Raw genomic sequence first — 23,094 nt, 5'->3', positions numbered from 1 at the left:
CCAAGATTCTTCTCAGGAATGGCTCTCTGGCTGTTCAAAGCAGGCTCATTTTTCTCTTATGCTGAACGTGGCTATTTAAGTGGGAAATAGTAGCCAATATTTTACAAAGTGCCAGGAATTACATTCCTAAAAAGTCTTCACAATCCTCAGACAAGGGTCTTACTCCGATCTTTATCATCATTTTAATCTTTCATGGTGCTTGTGTCCAACAGTATGTGAAATCTTCCCAGGTTCTCATTTTTCAAAGGAAATCTCCTTCGTTAAAGCAGTTTTGGATTAAATTTCTTCTACAGATCCTCAGTTCCCCATCCTGCTATTTTTATTGGCAATGTAACCCATAAAACAGGTGGTCTGCATTAGCATGAATCTTAATACCAGTTTCAATTAAGCTTTAATTTTACTTGCCATTCAGTGTTTAACGTGGTTCGGGAAGCATTTGTTTTCCCGCAGAGCTAGGTGATGGACGACACGTTGCTACGGCCAAGGAAAGCTTTGGGGCACCCTCAGCTCCTGCCAGCTGGGGATGGCAGTACCCCTCCGCTTAAAAACAGAGCTGGAGGAATGCCGGATCCCACGCTTCCCCCTTCCTTTTATTTTAGGCTTTGGACCTCTTTAAGGTGACATGAATATTACCAGCAGTGATGCTCTCTAGGGTTACCCCTTTGAGGTTTACAGCCTAACTAAAAGGCTTTGATAACACACGTAATAAGATAAAGCGAAGAAACCGTACCGCAGTTAAAAAGCGGGGTCTGTAACTGACTCTAATACCCTGATTCGTCTCTGGAGGAAACATTAGGTATTTGATACAGGGCATAAATATCCCCGAGGACTGGACATGGCCCGTGGAGGTTTCCAGCCTTTCTCTAAATTAGTGTCGTTCTGTAATCAAAAGCCCCAGGCTAATCGAACGAAAGCTCTCAGTAAGGGAAAAGGGAAAGAAAAAATGCCTTTGTTGTTGGCCAAAGAGAATAAAATACATATAGATAGGTAGTGATTGCTTTGATAAAATAATTATGTAGGCTTGAAACCGTGCTGAGGATGGTGATCTTGATAGCTTGCCTGCCAGGTTCTCCGTGTGCCTCATGCACCTTTAATTAGGAATAGATGTAGGTGCGGAGATATAATCATCCTTAGCTCTCTGGGACCCTTCTGTTCCAAAAATGTTCTTTTTCTTTTGCTTCTGAAAGCACTGGAATGCCAAAGTTGTTTGCTAATGATGTCCCTTGCCTTTCTTTAGATATAACTGCAGGTGCTTTTGAGCCTCTTTCACTGCATCTCTCTCGCAGTGGTAAGAGCTTTGCTTTAAACTGAACAATGAAACGTAAATCAATTTGTTAATCTGATGAAATTTGCTGTTGAATGTAATTACTTTTCGAGACATGCAATTACATGCTGATTTTTTCAGAACAGGCAAGCTGACATCTTCTGCTGGGGACGGAAAGATTTGAAACAGAACAGTTAAATGATACTTTAAAACATGAAACAGCTACTTCCTTTTTATCTGCTCCTGCCTTCTTATTTTTGGCATAAAACGATGACATTTTTCTCCTTTTAGAAGTTGTTCCTTTTCATATTAAGTAGTATTTCTGTTAGCAGCTTCTTAAATCCTTCTCTCAAAGGCAGTTAACCCTTGCTAGGATGTGTTGCAGCTCCGGGACCTTCTTACTGGAGGTGATGGCTCCAGCAACCTTGAAAATGGCTCACCCTAAATTTTCTGAGGCCTGTATTGTTGCATGGGACTTTTATCTTTTTTACCCAGCCATTGAAATCTTGGGGTTTTATATTTACAGCTTGAATCCCAGACTGGTTTGGGTGGGAAGGGACCTCACAGCCCATCCAGTCCCACCCCTGCCATGGGCAGGGACACCCTCCACTAGCCCAGGTTGCCCAAAGCCCCATCCAACCTGGCCTTGAACACTGCCAGGGAGCCAGGGGCAGCCACAGCTTCTCTGGGCAACCTGGGCCAGGGCCTCAGCACCCTCACAGGGAAGGATTTCTGCCTCACATCTCATCTCCATCTCCCCTCCTGCAGCTTCAGGCCATTCCCCTTGGCCTGTCACTCCCTGCCCTTGTCACCAGTCCCTCTCCAGCTTTCCTGTAGCCCCTTCAGGGACTGGAAGGGGCTCTAAGGTCTCCCCACAGCCTTCTCTTCTCCAGGCTGAACAAGCCCAACTCTCTCAGCCTGTCTCCATAGCAGAGGTGCACCAGCCCTGGGATCATCTCCGTGGCCTCCTGTGGACTCGCTCCAACAGCTCCATGTCCTTCTTCTGCTGGGGTATACCAGGGATGAACTGTAGTAACTCAACGTATCTTTGTTTGCGAGGTTGATTGTGATATCTTCATATAGCATTGGTAGTCTGCTCGTGTGGCTGTGCCAAAACTTTAGCTGCATAAGTAAGAAAAATTATTGGAGAATGGAGAGACATAGACTGAGATTCGGATTTAATAATACCAGAAGGATTTCTTAGGATGAGGATTTTTTTCAGATATGAGAGTAAGATACGTATGGATTGTCATACTTTTAAGGAAGCTGATATTTTATTTTTGTTTTCCTTTAAGATGCTGGGCTGGAAAGCATAATCTCAAAAAAGTGCAGAATTAATTTTCTGTGGAAGCGAACCCCGCGTTAAGCAATTAATTTCTTCTGGGTGAGGCCAGGGGTGGTGATGTGCTGGTTGCTTGCAGTTGCTGTACTTCGGTGCTGAATAGCTCTTCTTGAAAATACAGTATGCCATCGCCGAATGTAAACGTAAACCTCCAGTTCAAATATATTTCAGAAAACGAGCCATGTGGGCCATTGCTGGGAAGCTTTTACAGCTACCAAAAGAGCTAGATATATTTCCTTATACAAAAGCTTATTTAAAGAGTCAAAGAATAGTAAGCAGAGTTAATGAAGAGGAGAAAAGTGCGCTGCCAATAAAATACAAGAAGCCAGCGTACTCAAATGCAACAATAGATATAGCCTGGCTAAACCTCGGCGGGGAAATATATCCGGTACTAACACAGGGTGACGAAAGCAGAAAGCCTCTGGCTTGTTCAGCTTACCGACATGGAGACAGAGCCGCCGGCACTCGAATAACAGCTCTCAGATGGCTCTGCGGGTCTGCTTTTGTTAAAAATAAACCATTCCTGGAATGTCGCTAAAACTTCTTTTTCTCTCACTTAGTTTCCTGACTTTGTATTATTAAGATTTTTTTTTTTTACTACGGTTTTTTATTTACCATGTTGGCAGCTCTCGCTCACAGCAGTGTTGACAAGGAGCGTTGGAGAGTTGGGGTCAGGGCGGTGTAGTACTATCCAAGCCCTGTGTAACAATAAATTTCTGGGAAAATTGGAGTTTTTGTTGTGGTATTTGTTTTTTTTAAATCGGTTTCTTTTTTCTTTTTGTTTTTCCTTTTTTTTTTTTTTTTTCATTGATTATGAGTGTCATGTATAGCTATTTCTTAAAACAGTCTGGTTTGCATGTGAGACTAGCACCGTCCCGGTTCCTACACCAGGACCCAAAGTCTCTTTAAATTACATGAATACTTTGACCACAGGGATTGAAATAAATCACGACGGATTGATTTGGCAGTTAAGTTTTTTACTGGGAAGTTCTTCATGACAAAATGGCGAAATACATGTTCTAGAAAGCCTTTAGCTATAGGTAGTATCTACCTGTCCTTTTTTAATGCTAATATAAGAGCTTATATCTATGTTGCTCATTTTTCCCTCTCCAGCAGTTATTTTTTCCTGTTAAGAGGGGGTTTTTTAACACAAAATCATAGCCAAGGCTCTCAACAAATAAACCCTTGATAAGTAAACCAGCCCAGCCTGTGATAGCTACTCCATAGCTTGTTCGGAACTGTCGCAGATGCCGCGTCACAAGGCAGACCTTTGATCAGCCCTTACGTGAGTTGCCTGTCCTCCACGGCGTAAAGTTCTTTTCCAGTGTACCTGACGTTTTTCCTCTGATTTATGTTGGAAATACAGATCAGGCTGCCAGTTCTCCAGCTCACGAGTATGCAGTGGAGAAAAATACATTTGTTAAAGCTCCCAGTGTTTTATTTCATAACACTGCAAGTGCATAAATTTAAAAAAAAATCCTAAAATAGGCTGAACTTGTAATTATTGTGCATATCTTTGGTTCTTCTGTCTTGTTTTTTTCTCCCTGCAAATAGGTGGTTTGTTGAAAGTTAAGTTGTTGGCGTTTTTTTTATTAATGCTGCTTCAGGTAGTGATGTGACACCAGGTTTGAAACAGCATGTGGCTTCAGTATTGTGTAATAATGTGAGAAATGTTGTCACTAAAAGGTATTTTTATTTGGTTATTTATATAAATACATATTTATTTTACTTTGAACTGTATACATAAAATATATAACAATATATATACTTATTTTACTACTTTATTTTATTAAAGACATAAAATCCTTAGAATTTCTGTAGAGACTTCTGCAGCTGGCATATTGCAAACCTTTTGTGATACAGATTGACAAACATTTTAAATCTCTCATCCTGTATGATCGTTAGAAATCACAGCTTCCTCAGCAAGGGAGACAGAGCTTTTTTCCCACTAATAACAACTGCCACACCAAGCTCTTTCTTGCATATATTTCCAGTGTTTTGTCTGGTCAGAAATCATGCAAGACATAAGGTTTTGCCCATTTCCATCTGTCAGCTATTTTGCAGCCTAAAAAAAAATAATAAATTGCTAATATGTATTTAGCTGCTTTACTCTTCTTTCTATTCTTGATTTCTTCTTGCATACTTACGTTGCAAACTCTTTGGGAAAACAACTGTTACTCCTTTCAAGCTTTTGGCATACAAGTGGTTGTAGACTGTAAATCTAATCTTTTTGCTGGACTTTCAGGGTTTGGGAGAGTGGTAGAGCTGTTGAGTGCTAAAGTTTTAATTTTTTCCATGTTGAAACTCTCCAGAAATAGCGTTGGTATGCTGATGAATGTAACTTATCCTGCACACGGATGGTGTCTGAGCTCTGCTCGGCACAACGCCAACAACTGGGATCCTTCACAAATGCATCCAAACACCAGTTTCTGATATATAGAATCATGGAATCATGGCATGGTTTGGGTTGGAAGGGACCTCACCGCCCATCCAGTCCCACCCCCCTGCCATGGGCAGGGACACCCTCCACTAGCCCAGGTTGCCCAAAGCCCCATCCAACCTGGCCTTGAACACTGCCAGGGAGCCAGGGGCAGCCACAGCTTCTCTGGGCACCCTGGGCCAGGGCCTCAGCACCCTCACAGGGAAGAATTTCTGCCTCAGATCCTATCTAAATGTACTCTGAGGACTTTATCATTCTGTGATTTTGTGACTTGCAGCTTGGAAGAGTGGAGTGTTTTAATGCTAGCGGCTCACTTTCTGTGTCTAGCTTCGGCATTTTTATTTTTAAGAATTTTTTTCAAAGTAGTTCAAAACTACCTCATCTCCAGAATAATTGTTGCAGTGGCATATAAATCCAAATCCATTTAAAATAAGGAATGTATCAACCTTTTTCTCTTCTAAGACTCACGTGGTGGCAAGAAAACTCACTCTGTAACCAAAATGTTATTCTCAGCTGCAGATTATAACCTCTTTTCCTCTTTCTGTGGCATCAGCAAACTGCTTAGCACTTTGCAAGCGAGCCGAGCGTTGCTGCTGGGACTTGTCGGCTGGCAGTGCCCGCTTCTGGCAGTGCCCGCTGCCCCCGCGCGCCGCCTGCCAACTGCCGGGCGTTCGGGCGGACGTACCGGCGCAGGATCCCTGCCGCCAAGTTCAAGGTAACTCGAAACGGCTTTGCAGCATAAACACATCGGAGGTTCAGTTGAAAGGGTTTGATATTTTATATAGGTTTTCAAGAAGTCTTCTATTTTTGAACTTGTTGCTTTGAAACCGAGCAGTGGAAAACGTGCATTTATTATTATTTTTTTTTAAATGCGGGATTTTATTGCATTGTTTTTCTCAGCTGAATTGCTCTTAAAGGAGTGAATTCCTTACCTGCATTCCATTTAATAAGCAAGACCTTTTAGCAATGAGGTGTTTTTTTCCTCTAGTTAAATGTTTAACGGAGAAATGGCGTGAAGTTTTTGTGCTGTGCTGGAGAAGGTACTGTTGCTCACAGGTTATAGAATTAAATAAGGCAACATACAGGATTGCTCCAAGAATCCCTTTTCAAGTGACTTCTACCAAACCCGTAGGTCAATCTTCCAGTTTAGCTGTGGATGGAGAAGAGTTTGTAAGAAACCAGAAATCCCTTCTTGGACAAAAAAAAAAAAACCACCCCACTTTTGAAATGAGTTGTCAATGTGACAACGTATCTTTTCTATACATTTTTTTTTTTTTGCCCTTTTCCTTTTGAATTTGGAGCATAAAATTTGCATTCAAAGCTGGACACCTTACCAATGCCTAGATTTTGAGAGGCCAACGGTAAGTAAAGATTTTGGCCTAAAAGCAGTATGCGAGGTTGGGAGAGTCTTGACCGTTCAATTCTGGTTTGAAACCCTGACAATAGTTTAAAGTCGTTTCTTTTCTATAACCAAAGTCTGTGGTGCTGTTCACTGCTAAAGTGATTAATGTTGTTAGTCTTTGTCTCTAGTTGATCATAGTAATTTGCCTGAACTTAATTGCCGTCATCGTGAAATACACTATTTTTAACTTTAGTCTTTAGAGTGAGTTATGTAAAACTTCACCAGAACTCAACAACAACAAGTTGGTTTCAACCGGTTCAGTTATTTGCAAGAACGCAAATGAGGCAGAATTATTTGTGTTCTGTGCTCTCTGCTTTGGAGAAGGTTCACACCCAAAACTTGGGAGAATTGAATGCGCCTTAGAGGTCCTCCTCCCATGGAAATCCACCTTACCGAGTTTTCAATTACAACTTGGCCATCTCGGCTTGTTGGAGCTACTCCTCACCCTTCTGAACGCTGCCTCTTCACTGAATCTTCTCTCCAACTTGACAAAGCCAACAGGGATTTTTGCTCAACTTGTTGTAGAAGTTGCTACCTGAATCTGCAGTTTCACCTCGGGTGCTGTGCTTGCTGAGTCAACTGCAAAGCACAGGACGTTGGTGGAAACCCACCGTCTCGTAGATCGTCCTGAGAAGTTGCACTTTGCGCTTCTGGGGCAGAATGATAGGTGTGAATTCTTTCTCTTAACCCTCCTTGGAGGCTACTTACTCCTGGTTGAGAGAAGAGTTGGGACTGTACCTCTTAACCCATTGCAGCAAGGTTTATCAGAAGTCATCTTTCCCCATCCTTCCATGCCAACCATACGTGTGCTGCTGCTGTTCCCAGCAGGCACGGAGCAGGAGCTCTCCGGAAGGAGCATCCAGCCACCGACCCCAAACTCCAGCGTCCAAAGAGACTTTACAAGGCTGTGAATTCTTGCCTGTGTTTTCCTATAGCCTGACACCACCGCCGGTGCCTGCACAGCCCATGAGATTCACCACCACCACAGCCCTACCTTTGCTGTTACTTCACCTACTCCCTCTTGTTGCCACAGCTCTGATAGCAAGAGCAGGGGCCCTTTTATTTCTATTTTTTGTATTTGTTTCTATTTTTTGTATTTATTTCTATTTTTTTTTCTCTCCTGTGAAATTGCTACAACAGCCTCCCATTACCTCACTGCTCTTCTCTTACATGACCATTACCACCTTCAGTGTTCGGACAGGATAGAGAGCGGACACATCAGAGGTCTATGGGAACGGATGATCTTTAGTTTTAAGGTATTTGCCTGACATTCAGAAGAGCTGAGGTTTTTTTTCTGGCCCTGCTTTCAGGTTTCTTGAGGCATTTGGTAGTGCGTTACTGTAATGAGTAGGTGTGCGGGGTCTGATCTGAGATTGCTGTTCCAATTATGAGACTTCCCAGAACATTGTTTGCTAGTGCACTTTAAATTTAGATGAGCATCACTAGTCAACACCTGGCTGTTTATTGAACAAATACTTCCCGTTTGTCAGATTTGTGTGGTAATTTTTCTGATGCAGAGAAATGGGGGACTAAATCTTAAGCACTATTTTTAATTTAGAGGCAGCTATGCCCGTGTTTGCTCTGCACAGCAATCTGAGAGCTCGCATGGGGAGACAAAGCATATATAATTGGCATTTCTGAGCCAACTGCTGACTGCAGCCAATTAGCTGAAAAGTGACAATTTGTGACTACTGCAGTAAGGCGGCACAGTATTGGAATATAAATCGATTTCCGTCTCGGTGTAAGTTCAGAAGTGAACTAGTTTTTATATTTGCACGGTATCAAGTGTTTGTGCCATAAAGCTCAATGGCTTAGTTAGTATTGCAGCGAGTGAGGAGTAAGTCATTTATCTCTTTCATTGGTCCTTCACACAGGAGCAGCGTGGCTCGTAGTAGTAGGTGTGAAAATCAAATTTTAGTGGAGATTTTATTTTTACTTGTTGTAGAATGTAAATCTGAGCATGTGAAGCTCTTCAGCTGCACCAAGTTGTTGAGAAGTTTTTCTTCTGCAAAATATAAAAGCAGCAGTCTGATGAGTGTGCTTGGATGCAGATTGGTTTTTTGAGCTTCTGATGATCAGTGAGTAATTCTTTTAATGCAAGCAGGAACAGATCAATCTGGACTGCTGTCTGGGACTTCTCTGATTTCTGTGGTCCACCTCTCCTGGATCTGTAGGTGTTGGATCAGCTGGTGTTGCAGCTATGGATGGTTTTCCCTACTAAAATCTGTCAGCTTTCAATTGAGCATCACAACAACTCCTTCTGATCTCCCACCTCCAAATCATGCTCCACTTTAACTTCTTGTGTGTCAGAGTTTTTCAAGTTACAATTAATTGCTGTAAGAACCTTCCTTGTCTCAAACTTACGGTTTAACTTTTCTGTCTGGAGAATCCTTCCCTGTGGAACAAGTTGGTTTTGCAGCTTTTGAAGACTTACAGGGGTCAAGTCAGCTTCAATTTTCTTCCTTACCTCAAAATTTGGGATGTAGTTTTGCTGTTCACTTTAAAGAGATCCATGGTGCCTCTCAAAAGGGAATATCCTGCTGCCTCCATGGTGTGGCACCCATTGCACAGTGGTGCCGTGACTGTGACCGGGTGATGGATCCACCGGAAAGCTGGCTCAGCAAAGACTGGTTTTCAGCTGCAGTGGGTTGTGTGATCCTGGTTACGACACAGCTGCACACACACGGTGCGCTCCTGCTGGGTAATGGGAAATGGGGATCAAGTGGTTAAGGGGAGGGTGTGGGTGCACACTTGGGCACCAGCAGCATTTATGGAAGGGTTGAAATGATGGTGTAGTCATGGTCTGTAACAGGCCTTGCTTCTCCCTTGGGGATGTAAACATCTTTTGTTTTTCAGTGTAGGTGTCTCGTTCTGCGCTTAACTGAACATTAACCCTGCGCAGAGGCAAGGAGTTGTAATGCTTCTTTCCCCTTTTGGAGATTCAACATCCACATTTCCCTGCAAATATATTCATTCACTGAAATTTGTATTCCATTATGCATTTGTTAAATTGCCAGACTGTACTTGGTACATCTGAATGCGAATAGTTTGGGTCTTGACTGAGGCAGGGCATGACGCTAATCGACCCTTTTCCAGGTGAAGATGGACCGAGGGCATCCCCTTGCATCCAAAACCAAACTCTCTTTTAGGATACTGTGACACACAGTTCCTGAAACGAAGCTGGTTTATGTTCTCCTCCTTGAGCACCAACGATTAGAGCAGGGCTGGTTAGGTTGTTTTAAGATGATCATGGTTTCTCTCAGCAATCGGTCATCCTACTGCGTTTGCCTATTGCCTCTTACACCTGGATTACAAATATAATCCATGTTCATTCAATGCTTGTATTCTCTGACATTTTGTGAGGTGTTAGCCCACAGTCATTGCCCCTGTGATATACCATAATGCAAAGATGTAAAGAAAGAGGACGTATTAATGAACTTATTCTTTGAGGTGTGATACACAATGCCAATGCAGAGGACAGGTAGTCTTGACTTAGCCTGCTCTTCTGTACTTGGTGGCTTACTCCATGGCCTGATCTGAAAGGTAGAAATAATTATACTAATGAGGCATTCCCTCTGTACCTATATCCTAATGTTGGGACATGTTGGTCAGGTCTCTGACTGGATTTAGTCACCTTTCAAGGCTCCCGCAGCCAGAATTTATCTGATTCATCTTCATCAGGTTTGTGGATTTGTATTTTGGGGTGGGGAGAACGTGGATGCAGGCAGTTTAACCTGCTTATAAGGGTTATAGCGTGAGCTTTTCCTATGCTTTACTACTCTGGATCAGGCTTATAAAAATTAAGGTCTACTTTCAAGCTTACCACCACATGAAAGAGTTTTGCAAGAGGGAGGCAAAGTGGTTCTTGTAAGCTTGAATCCCGGATTTGAGTTGTTCTTCCATTCAGTGAAGTTCTTCCATCATTTTCATTGAATCATCTCAGCTTTTAACACTGGGGCGTGCTGACCCAGTTCCCAGTCTCTTGGTGCTTCTTGATACTGAAAGCAGATTTGATAAATCAGTAGCCACTTCCTTTTTGTTGTTTGGCATCTGGTCCAATTTCTGAGTGCCTTACCACAAACGTAGCTGTATGCAGTCCGACAGTGTGGTGCGATGCTCAACGCCTGAGCATGGGCATGTAGTGCCAAGAGGATGGCAGATAGGACACAGGACAGCTCTCGGAGGCCCTTCTGGAGCAGCAGCTGGAAGCCAGGTGAGATGTCTTAGGACTAGGTGAATGGCAAGAGGTTACTCCTACTAGGCAATGAATCGAGCTTCTAGTGCGTCCATGAAACCAAGGGCAAGGATGTACTGTGGAAATTTAAACCATCTAAATGTAGGGGGTCTACAATTAGAAGTTTTCATGTGCCTCAGGTGTTTAAGGTCTCATTATAGGTGGAGACTTAGATCTGGAAATGTTCAGGTAGTCCTGTACTGGACACCTACACTGGCCAACTGCATCACAGATGAGGTTTCCATTGAGTGGGAAGGGATGATAGGCATATACCTCTGTGTTCCTGTATTTAGATGTCTTAATCTGTGTCTGAATCCCATATGTCTCATCTGCAGAGGTAAACAGATGCTTCCTTCTGAAAAGTTGTCCTGGGAGCTAACATCACTGAGACGATTTGAGAGCCACCTGCCCAAAAAGGGTCATCTTGCCCTGCTCCTGCCTTGCGTTGCTGCTGAGTTTGCTTCATTTTGAGCTGGGTCAGCTCAAAAATACCAGCAAAAAGCCCTGCATTCCTACGGTTAGCTCTCTGCTGGCTTAACAACTTGCCTTGGCTCATTAAAGATGTTCACAGAACGTGTGAAACAGCAGCAGCATGTGGCAGAGCCGGGACCACCTTTTAGGTGGTGGAGCTGGATTGCAAGATTGGCTCATTTTTTCCTGAAACCTCACCGCCATGGCTGTTGGAGTTGGCTCACTGCTCCTCTTGAGTGGAGAGCACCAAGAACAATGTGCGTTTTCTGCCAGGTGTTTCACTGGGGCACGCTGTATTTGTGTTTAAAGGAGAACTTCAACCGGGAATGATGTTCCTCTTGAGCGGAAGAGCAGTCTTTCCCCCCATCGTTATCACAGAGGGCAAAATGAATGTTTTGATGACTTTGGCATCGCTCAAGAATGCTTAAAAGCCATTTGGTTTTCAGCAAGTTCTTTGAGAGAAGCGCAGGCACTCAGCATTCAGGTCACGGCATCCTGTTACTGTTGTCTGTATTCTCCAAGGTCAGATTGAATCCTTGCCTCCAACCATAAAAAAAAAAAGAAGAGAAAGTTGGAGGTGCTGAGGAGGAAATAGAGGAAGATGCACATAAATGTCATCTGCAGCTTGTTTGGCTGTTGGCTTTATCTCTTTGGAAGCCCGTGGAGCTCCCAGCCTTTCGGTCTTCCGTGCTGCTTTTTTGTTCGTTAACTTTGGCACTGGGACTACATTTAAATAAAAAAGCAAAGCAGCCTGAAATCTCTGAATTTCCGTGTTTTTCAGTGCTGTGTGGTCCCGTAGACGTTCGAAACACGAGTGCTGTAGCATTCTCCCACCTGCTAGGTGAGGTTAATGGATCTAGCAGTAGGGACCTTTTGATATCTTCTGAATTCACAGCAAGCACCAAACTCCGGTCGCCTGCTTCATGTTGCGCCTTCTCTGTTGTACTTCTCCGGTTTCGTAAGTTAATTAGACTTTTATTTTTCTCTCCTTTACAATTCTGTTCTAGGAGTGTGACCTCTTCAAAATATCATTTCCAATTTCCCTTTTTCTCATCCCTAATATGAATAAGGTTGGAAACAAAGGCAGCACTGATGCGAATTGAGTCACTTTGTACAATAATGGAGACAGGCAAAAATACAGCACGTAAATAATCCTGAGTTGTTAGCAGCGAAAGAAAAGTTGTAGAAACAATTTTTTTCTGTGTTTGTTCGTGTTTTCTTGAGCATATAGATACCCAAAATGTACCAACTTATGTTATGAAAATGCCATACTTGAAATGTTCTTCAGTATATTAGCAGTTCTTCAGTTAACAAGTTTAGATTAGGAGTACTAATATTATGTACAATACTAGAAATTATTTGGGTTTGGAGAGAGATTTGCCCCACCCCCATTGTGGCTAATGGTTTAGTTTCTATTTCTCTAAAATAATAGTAACTTCCAGCACAAGTGTAAGGAATTATGTTGTGATGATTTATCTGTAGATTTGTTTATTATAGGCAAGTGAGAGGAGTTACTCCAATTTGTTTCTTGCTATATTTAACAAGAAAAAAATATTTCTACAGAATTTCTCATTGGTTTGGTGATATTCATTTTTCTTTGTGGTATGTGAAATTCAAGTACTTTTTAATGAGTTCAAAGCACTTGTAAATCAAAGGCTGGAGGCTTAAATAACTTTAGATAGTGTTGCACATGCATCTCTTGAAATTTTTCTCGAGTTTCTTTTCTCTTGGAGCACAAACTCAGGTACTAATGCAAAGCAATTCCTGGTATGTAATCGTCCCAATTTGTTTGTCAACATTTGTACCGGTCACAGGCTGTAGTTTAACTCCAGAAGTATTTTGAGTTTGAAATACCAACTTTTACTGAAATGTCAGTTGGGTTCAAATTGTTTTTCCTTTACACAAAATATTTTGTGTAAAAGACTTTGCCATTAACTGCTTTGAAATACATGTGTACTGATTTCAAAACTAGTGTACTCTTTAGATGTTGTTGGGTAGTTAGAGGTAGCCAGATTTTCTCCTTGGCTTAATATTTTATGCTAATCAAATGATAAAGAAAGTAAAGCTCTTAATTACACATTTTTATCCGTCTGTTTAGGCAGCTATTTTTATTCATCTGGAAAGCAGCCAAATTTTTTCTGATGCTTCAAATGATGTGGCATTAGAAAAAAGCGTGACAGGGTGGTATGCTTTTTCAGGTACCTTTTCAGATCAGATAAACACACAAGCTTTATAGTATTCCCCGGAATGAACATAATTAATTTTCTGATGCGTTTTGATCTTAACTATTTAAGGATACAGCATTATTCCTAAGAACAGAGTATGAAACATCTTTAAAGGACGCGTGTGTTATTGGATTTTGCAGCTGCGCTGAAGTTCTGCTCCGTACCTGGAGGCGGCTCCCCCAGTCCCCGGCGCGAGACGCACGGTGCTTTCCTGCAGTTACGCTGCTTATTCCTGCGCTACAAAATGAGGGCTTTGAGAATGGATAAATGAATCTTCCGCTGTCAGTTAAACTTAATTAAAAATCCATACTGCTAAAGAAATTTATGCTATATTTTTCCTTTATTCACAATGAACAGGCTACTTTTAACAGCTATTTCTAACCAAACTTTCTATGTAACTGAATCAATTAAGTCCTAGGAACAGATTATATTAGGGGAAATTAAGCTCTAAGTAAGCAAACCATTAACAATTATGATACTAAATTGCCTGTGACACAGATTGGTCAGGTTTAATAGCATAAAGTGTTTTCAGCTTGTGAGAAGTAAATTGCAGAAACCAACCTGGGCTTTTTTCTATTTTTTTTTTTTTTTTAAATCCATGTATGAGGCTCAGATCCTCAGTTGGTCTTTGCAGGAGAAGAGCTCTTAACAGGTCAACAAAAGATCCACCACTGGCAAAGCATTTGTAGTGCTTCTGTGTGAAACAACCCAAATTTCCCTTCTCTGTTTTATTTAATACACTTCTCTTATCAAAAAATGAGAAGCCCTTCTCTGGCAAAAGTTAAGAGATGCAGACTCATTAATTTTTCTTAGAATCTGTCCTTTTTATTTTTTAAATTAGCAGATGCTTGTTTCTTCTTCACATTCTAATTGGAGCAAGCTTTGGTTTCCATCACAGAAAATCGTCCTGATGATCGTCTGCAAAGGACTGGCCCATCGATGATTTCTTTGTGCTTTTAATTTTCTTTTTCTACAAAAGGATTTTTAAATATGAGCTGTTGATACATAACAAGGTCTTTGTTTTGAAATGCGTCTTTCATAGTCAGTCAGCATCATAGTTGTTCTCAGAACCGTATTTCCATATACTGGATATATTACATGTTTGTATTTTGGGATGTGATAATTTAGTAAGAAAATTCTCTGCCTTAAATAAATGCCAGAATAATTCTGTGAATATCAAACCACCTCAGTTACCATGCACTGAATTTTAAAATCAGAAGTGAAATCATACTCACTCTATTTTTCTAATCAAAAAGCTATTGGGAAGCACTTTATAAGGAAAAAGTCAGCAAGAAAACTATGCGTTCTCTTGTCTTTTGTAGGCAGTAATATTGAGGTCACAAGCATCTGGTCTGCAGGTTTTGAGTTAGTTTTCCAGCAAAACACAAGTTATACACTGTAAAGGAGCTTTCAACTTAAGAGCATTTCAATATATTTATAAGAAAATTATGTCGATCAGCTTCTATAACAAATTACAATGGATATTTAAAGCAAATATGATAATAGAAGGTGTTCTAATGGAACAGAAATCCAAGCAATAATTCATTTTGCATATATTCGCGATTTTTGGAATGTGACTATTGCGGGGAGGAGAGATTTGTATTTATGCTAATGGTACCATAACATGCAGTTTATTAAGGAGAAAACCCGACAAATGACGCCTGAAATGAATTTAATACCCATGGAGAGCTTTTGTAAATGCAGATTTCAGTTTAGGTTAGAAACAACTTCAGTTACTTCATGAAAGAGTTAATGTTGTGGTGCTGAGATTGATAGTCAGAGGAAATAGGAGGTACCTGGAAAGAACTTCTGATTCCTAATGTTGCAGAAGTTGCCTTTCTGTTGGCTTCCCTCCCCTCTGCTTTGTTATTTTTAACCAGGCTCCCTAATCTGTCCTTTTGCCTCTAACCACCTCCCAATTTCCTGTTCGCTTCTTCCCTCTGCTTTTTGTCCAAAATATTTGGTTGTTTTTCACTTTTCTTTCCAGCGGATTGCGGGAAAGTGAGTTAGGATGAATGCCATAGCTGTTTTTACGGTATCTATTACCTTCTGTGTCTCATGTCTCTTTGCTGCCCTTGGTGTAAGTTACTTATTCAAGGAGGTTTTGATGTAAGAATATTGTTTGGATGGGAGCATGCAGTTTGAACTTTTAAACGTTGTACTTTGGGTTGCTGTGTAGACAATAATTAAAGATGCTGTATTTATAGCTCTAGGAAACTTCTCTCTTCTAACTTTCTGAACTGGTGTTTTCTCCCAGGTAGTTAATGTGCACGGAAGACTGTTCCTTGGACGCTGTTGGGAGAGCGATGTTACTTGCTTAGATTTTTTTTTTTTGGATATGTGATTTCAAAAGAATGAGAAGTTATAGTTTGTTTTCTTTTTGCTCAGACTATTTCAGTGCTTTTTCAAGATGGTGTTCAAAAATGTTAATTGACTTAAGACGTATTTGATTGTAATTTTGTGATCCCTGCAGCGATGCATCTTAAATACGAATTTACTTCTTGGTAAGTAATAGAAAGCATTTTTTTTTTTCTCTTTCAGATTGCATTCTCACAACACAGCAACTTTATGGACCTGGTGCAGTTCTTTGTGACCTTTTTCAGGTACTTTTCATTTAAAACAGCTAAATGTTTCTTTTCTAAAAAAGATCTTTGGGTTTTGTTTTTCAGTATTGTGTTTGGGGTTTTGTTGGTTTGGGTTTTTTTACTTAAACATCCTGCTTACATCACAGCCTAGAAACTGGAAATCTCTACTATCTTTAAAGTATTTAATTAGGAAATATGTTAAGAAAATTGTCTGCCTGTCTTTGCAAATGCATCTTGTCCTGTGCAGGCAAGGAAAGGGAGGCTGGGGGTGGGGGAGGCTTTCTGAAATGGAGAAGTTACTTTGAAAGTGGTGTAGAAGACATCCAAGTTACCACATCGTACAAATAATGTATGACTTCTAGAAACTGCGGATACTCACACGTCGTCAGACACGAATCATAAATCCAGGAAGTGATTTTGCAAAGAGTTAAGCATGGACTAATTTCAAACTCTTTAGGTAGCACCTTTTGATTTCAAACTGAACTCTGAATATATGTCAAGTTAAATACAAACAGAAATTGAAGCCAAATACCCATCTGTCCTTCCTGAGCTGCTTGGTAAAGTTCATTTCTTAGTGTGAAGCAAACTGATGATTCCTGAGGAGTCGGAACAAACAGAAGCAATTTCAATACGTGTTTCCTCTTCTATCCTCCAAAAAAGCCCAGCCCAGCATAGAGGTTAAACGCTTCCCGACGCATAGCAGCCCATCTCTTTAAGGTTTCAAAATCTAATGTGTTAGCCTCTATTTTAGGAACTGTTAATACTCCACAAATATAAACCAATACTTGATCAATAAGGAGGACTCCCTCAGGAGGGATATACACGGAGTAAACAGTACTCCAGATCTTACAACCTGTGTTAAAGTAGGCAATATTATGCCCATTTTAAAATGAGCGGTGGGAATAATATCTTGCTTTAGATTCCATGCTAAATTTAATTAAAGCAAGGAGCTCCAGATGGGTCCTTCAGACAAGTGGTTTATATCAATTATATTTTTTTTAGTATGTAGCTTTTACAGAGTGGAGTGTGCTTTAACACAGTCCCAGGTAAACAGCAGGCTTGAACCACCACCTTGCTTCCATGGGTATGGAGTAAGTGTTTACTCCTGGATCAGACTGCAGCATTTCTTCTGCTGAATCCATCACAGTCAAGGTCTTCCCTAAATATCTTTGTGGCAGGGTAATTCTAAGGAGAATGAATAGGGAAGGAGTTGGTTCCTTAGATCTTTTTTAATGGCATAAGATCAATCCGCATGTCAAAAGCTATCTGTCAGTCCTCTACAGACCCAGATCCACCTGCATATGAGAGCTTGAAACTCTTCAATCTGAGCGATTCCTCCAGTTCCATTATTGGAAGAGAATCAGAGTTTGAAGCAGAAGATACGTACGTGAATATACCGTATCTCAGTGAGCAGATGCAGCTGAAAATACATGTCCGAAAGTTAGGCAGATTGAAGATAGCCAACAGTGATTTTCCTTCCCTCCCTCACTGCTATCACATGGATCTCCTTGAGAAGTCATGTTGCAGTATTATTTAACATCCTAACGTGCCAGAGGAATAAGAACGTGTGTATTTGGGAGAAGACGGTTTATTGGTGTTTTCCAACTAAGCATTTATAATGCATTAAAAATTCTTTGCTTCTTTAACTGTAACTACTGCTAAGTTCCTCTCCCAATATTTTATTTTACAGTCACTATAACTCGCTAAATAGCCAGTGTATTAGAACAGCATGATTCATCTCTGCTGTTTGTAGGGGAAACTATTGAAACGCTTGCATTTGTAATGCTGTAGGGTGCATTTCGTAATTACAGTCGAATCCAAGTTAGACCATAAATAAGTAATATCTGATAGCCCCCTGTGATGTTAATGAGATAGAGTTGGCTGAAAATTTGCACACTAAGTGGTGGCAATGAAAATGCTTTCTGCAAAGCCTGAAGACAGTTGGTGAAACCACCTTTGAGATATGGGCCACCTCGAAGTCGAAAACTGAGATAGGTCTCAATTGTTTGAGTGTAATGGACACAGAAAGAGACACTGTTCTGGAAAATGGATGTTTAGAATGACTTTCTGTTAGCAAGTTCAAGGGTCTTGCTTCATTTTGCCATTCTACAGGCAATTTTGGAAATTTTTCTGGAAAATTTTTTGTTTCCATTTCATTTAAGAGCTGGGGTAGTGTGGGTCAGAGAGGGTGTGCCTCACACTTACAGGCGCTGTTAGACTCTTGGAGCTCCTTCTGGAGTCGGTGCTCAGCACAAAGCCAGGCAAGTGGCTGTACGTTACCGTTATTTTATTTTGCAACACGTTAACGTTTTTATTTTAAGCTAAGAAAATGTCAGTGGATAAAGGTTGGGTAGAATGGTGAAGTTACGGGGTCATTAATATTGCATTATAATTGGAGCCGCAGGAGAAATGATATTCTAACGGTTGTTAACCTTTGCAAAGCTAAATGAATTGCAAGCGAACTGTTTTTTCCATTTCCTCCTCTCTGCTTTTCATAACATAGCTCTTTAATTTACAGATTTTACGGTTGTCTTTCAGCAGTTAGTTTGAGCTATTTTGACGGTCTCTAGTAAACATTTTTATTAGTATCTGTGCTTCCTTATTTTCCAAAAAAACTATGTATGCCACCACGTCTATCTGTAATATGTATTTCTCACCAGTGTATTTTTAGATACAGAATATGTAAAAATATGTGTCCTAAACTCGTGTTGCTGCCCAATGATCCTTCTTCCCTTTTTTTTTTTTTATAAAAAACAAGTGCATCTGCTTTTCTTCTGTGCTTCTCTGCTTATTGCCCAGTTTTGTAGAGATTTCTAAGAGGAATATTAAGAATGGTTTGAATGAAATAAGGATGTGTAAGCACCAGAAGAACCAGCAGAACAAGAGTTGAAAAGCATGGCTTGTATTCTAACAGAGTTGGCTCTAAAGCAGTCGAGGATCATGCTGGTAACCCTGCAGCTAGTCAGGAGGAGACCTCTTGCTCCAAAACTAAGAAGACAACAGCAAGGTCACAGCACGTCACCGCTACCATTCCTTTTCCTAGTGTAGCAGCGCTAAGAAACTCAAAATGAGGAGATGGAGGTATTGACAAACAGACCTAAAAGGTCAGAAGAAGACCTAACAGGTCAGAAGTGTGAACAAAACTGAGTCCAAAGGGTCCTGCCAAAGAAGCCGTTAAGCCCTACATGGTATAAAAGACCTATAAACCAGGTTTGCTGTCTCCAGGAAAGAAGCCAGGAGATGTGGTGAGGACCTGACAGCCAGCATCCCTTGTCTTCTCTGTGGGACACAAGTGATGTTGGCCAGACCAGCTGGCCAATACATTTGGCATTTGTGGGTGTGAGAGTGTGAATGGGTATAATCCATTTTTCTCTGAGGTTTTGTTAAATATAATCACCTTCAGCCTGGAGAAAAGGTGGCTCTGGGGAGACCTTATTGCAGCCCTTCAATGTGTAAAGGAGTCTCGTAAGAAAGATGGGGATAGACTTTTCAGTAGGGCCTGTTGTGATAGGACAAGGAGCAATGGTTTTAAACTAAAAGAGGGGAGATTCAGACTAAATGTAAGGAACAAATTTTTGATGAGGGTGGTGAAACACTGGAGCAGGTTGCCCAGAGAGGTGGTGGATGCCCCATCCCTGGAAACATTCAAGGTCAGGTTGGACGGGGCTCTGAGCAACCTGATCTAGTTGAAGATATCCCTGCTCACTGCAGAGGAGCTGGATGACATGAGCTTTGGAGGTCCCTTCCAACCCAGACCATTCTATGATTCTGTGAGTCTATTCCATGATCTCATCCTGAGCTTTGTTGCATTGATTTACCACAGACCTCCATGTCTTCTACTACACTTCTGTTCTGTGTCCTCATGTGCACAGTTCACCCCGTTTCTTGGCTGCTGTAAGTCTCGTATATCATATCTGCCCTTGAAACGTCCTTCCTGGGGTGTTCAATGCTGACTCTCTCTAGTCCCATCATAGTCTCACAATGCTTAGAAAAATGGGTGCTGTTAGGGGGTTGTTTAGCCTGGAGAACAGGAGGCTGAGGGGAGACCTGATTGCTCTCTACAACTACCTGAGAGGAGGGTGTAGCCAGGTGGGGGTTGGTCTCTTCTCCCAAGTAACAAGTGATAGGACAAGAGGAAACAGTCTCCAGTTGTGCCAGGGGAGGTTTAGATTGGATCTTAGGAGAAACTTCTTCACCCAAAGGGTTGTCAATCCCTGGAACAGGCTGCCCAGGGAAGTGGTGGAGTCCCCATCCCTGGAGGGATTTAAAAGATGTGTAGATGTGGTGCTTAGGGACATGGTTTAGTGGTGGGCTTGGCAGTGCTAGGGACTTGATGATCTTAAAGGTCTTTTCCAACCAAAACAATTCTATGATTCTACTTCATGAATGGAACAGAAGTTGCAAGTTTTGTGTTTTCATGGTGGCACATGAAACCTCGTGTGCCTCTACTAAGGTCTGAATATCAAATAGTGTAATTTTACTTTGGGGCAAATAAGTGGACTTATTCCTCAGAAAAACTTCAGAGGGAGCAGTGTTTGTCTCCATATAACAGTCAGGCAGATGGTTTAATGTGCTGTATATTGCTTTTCCTGGCTGTAAACATTTGCCCAGTGTTATCAAGAAGTGGGAATGGCTTGTTGCAATAACTCAAATACTGAGTTATGAAGATATTTTATTTACTCTTTTTGCTTATTAAATAATTTCTTACTGCAGCACAAGTGGCATTACTAAATATGTGCCTAAAATATAGACTACAGAAGAGGAGAACTGAGAATGGAAGGAGTCTCATACCCTCATTCCCTCATGCCAGGAGTATAAGGGAAAAACCTTCAAAACACAGGTCAAAATAACACTGATTTTCATTTCAGTTTTGTCATGTGTCCCATGATTTTTGGTAAGTTTACTTAAAGCTCCGTCTTCTGACCCGCAAAATTACTTTTTCACTTTATTTGATGTTATACCCTTTGTGATAGCATAGAAGAACTTGCAAATCTGAACCCTAAAAAGCAAAACGAAAACAAATAAAAGCCCCAAACAAGCGAAAAAACAGACAAATACATTAACACCTGCTTTCCCAAAAGACCTCAAACTCCTAGTTAGACCGATCTTGTGTTTATGGAAGGTGCCACCATTTTACAGGGTGTCAGATTAGTTGTGCTACCCAATAAGTACATTTTAAAAACAGACAGAAAAGAAAAAGAGCATCACCTGCCGCAAGCAAGGTGGCTCGTGGCTTCTTAAACCTTGGTGCCATCTTCAGCAGAAAGATAAGGTCATTAATCTGCAGATCAGGTCGGCCAACTCTGCAAACCCTCTGCACTCCTTCAGCGTTATGTACTTGTTCCAATTATTTTGAGGTTTAATGCGTCGAGTGCTTAAAAATGTGTCCTGTAACTCTCCAGCATATTAAAATTTACTTTTAAATAGCACTTACATAGCTTCCAATTCATCAAAATAATTTGGGATGTGTTTCTAGCAATCATTGCAGTGCTTTCTGAAATGAAGTGACCTATATATGTTAAAGCATATTAGTATTGAAGCTGCTGTATATTTTGGCATTTAAAACTGCCATTTTTTACTAGCAATTCTGATGTTGACAAACATTGTAGGAGAGTTTAATAATTGGGCCCTAATATGCCAGATGGATTTTCTTCTTTCCTCGTGCGGGTGCATCGTATCAAAGTGCTGATGAAGTCTTCCAGCCATTTAAAACTGAAAGCGTACTTGTTTGAAGAGCTTTAAGGATACCTGGAGCGGAGAGAATATCCTCTCTGCTGTGAAAAGGAGCTTAGAGTACAGAATAAAACCAGACAGGGTGGTTTCAGTTCAGATTTTTCTGTCAGGGTGGGAATACCCTGTGGTATAAAGACCGCTGAAGGCTTATCGACTAACGATTAATGCATGTGTTGAGGCCAGCTGAGGGGAGATTACTTACAACCATCTTGCTCATTTATTGTACTTCAATAATCTAATACATAATTAAGAATTACTTGATTAAGCTATTTATCAAATAGAATATTGTCCAGAAATGTAAATGTAACTTCTCCCTGTATTGCAATATTTCTGCTGCACAAGCATAAACTTCTGTAACTGGTATAGGCCAAGGAAAGCTGCGTTTGGTAGAACCTGATCCAAATGAGGAACCACGTTCAAATTTCCATGGGATGAAAAACTCTCCAGGGGTGTTAGATGTCTCTAGATGGCTCTTTTTCCTTCCAGCCTGGTTTCACATCTGAGTTTTCTGGCTTCCTCTTTTTCTATTGGAAAAAATTGAACTGCTTTCCAACTGGACGCATCACTGGCCTTGGGAAAATGGGGATCCAACAGCTGGTAGTTCAGGTCCAGCTACTGGATGTGCTGCTTCGCCTGTACGTGACATTTGCAGGACCGTGTACAGACTATGCTGGGATGTCATGAGCCCAAGAACATTTCTGTCCCCTTTACCTTCTTTTCAGAGAGACGGATGAGGAAAAACGATACAAAAGCATTGTTTGAGATGGGAGGAGGTGTTGAGAGAAGACTTGAATGAGCAGTGGGTTTCAGGGATGAAGGAGGCTCTTGGTAGGCTCTTAGTTTTGGAGGAGAAAGAAACAGAAGGAGAAGGTAAAGCAAGTCCTGCAGCGAAGGTTTTATTTTAAAGCCATTTGGAAATGGGTGGATATTCGTAGCTGGCAGAGAGATCGCTTGGACTGTTCGGGAGAAAGCGGGGCAGAGCACAGCGTTTGACTAGGACTCTGCCAACCGTAGGCTTGCACTCCAGATCATTTTCCAACACGGCTCTGGTTCCACGCAGCTGTTTCTTTCCACTGCTTCCATATTTACACAGTTGCTTTCCAAGAGAAGGTATGGGGCGGGGAGGAAATAAAGCTTCTTTAAAGCTACTGACGTGAGGACAGGTCTTTTTAACTTATTTCACGATGGTTTAGGCTGAGTAAACCCAGCAGATAGATCTTGACTTGGCTCTACCCCCGGGGCTCTTCCAGCAGGTGATGGACTGCAGCCCAGCAAGCAGGCGCTGCCTTTTATTCCTCCCCGAGTGCTGCCAAGGGGAGGTAGTGCAAGGGGGAAAATATATTTCCTTAGTGATTTTATAGCTTTTGTGGGTATTTGCTGCCTCCTTGTGACGGTACA

At 41.3% G+C, this 23,094-nt stretch overlaps 1 protein-coding gene across 4 annotated transcripts in view; it reads left to right on the top strand.

The window, feature by feature from the left end:
- The window catches only part of ATRN (attractin), a 151,901-nt gene that overhangs the window by 92,932 nt on the left and 35,875 nt on the right, over window positions 1-23,094 (top strand). For all 4 annotated transcript variants that reach the window (XM_054823242.1, XM_054823244.1, XM_054823243.1 and 1 more), the window contains one exon: window positions 15,920-15,981. In XM_054823242.1, coding sequence (XP_054679217.1) covers window positions 15,920-15,981 — 62 coding nt within the window. The remainder of the gene's footprint in view (window positions 1-15,919; window positions 15,982-23,094) is intronic.

This window comes from Grus americana, chromosome 4 (assembly GCF_028858705.1).
Source record: "Grus americana isolate bGruAme1 chromosome 4, bGruAme1.mat, whole genome shotgun sequence".
NCBI classification, from domain to species: domain Eukaryota; kingdom Metazoa; phylum Chordata; class Aves; order Gruiformes; family Gruidae; genus Grus; species Grus americana.
This window is presented reverse-complemented; position numbering and strand designations above follow the sequence as displayed.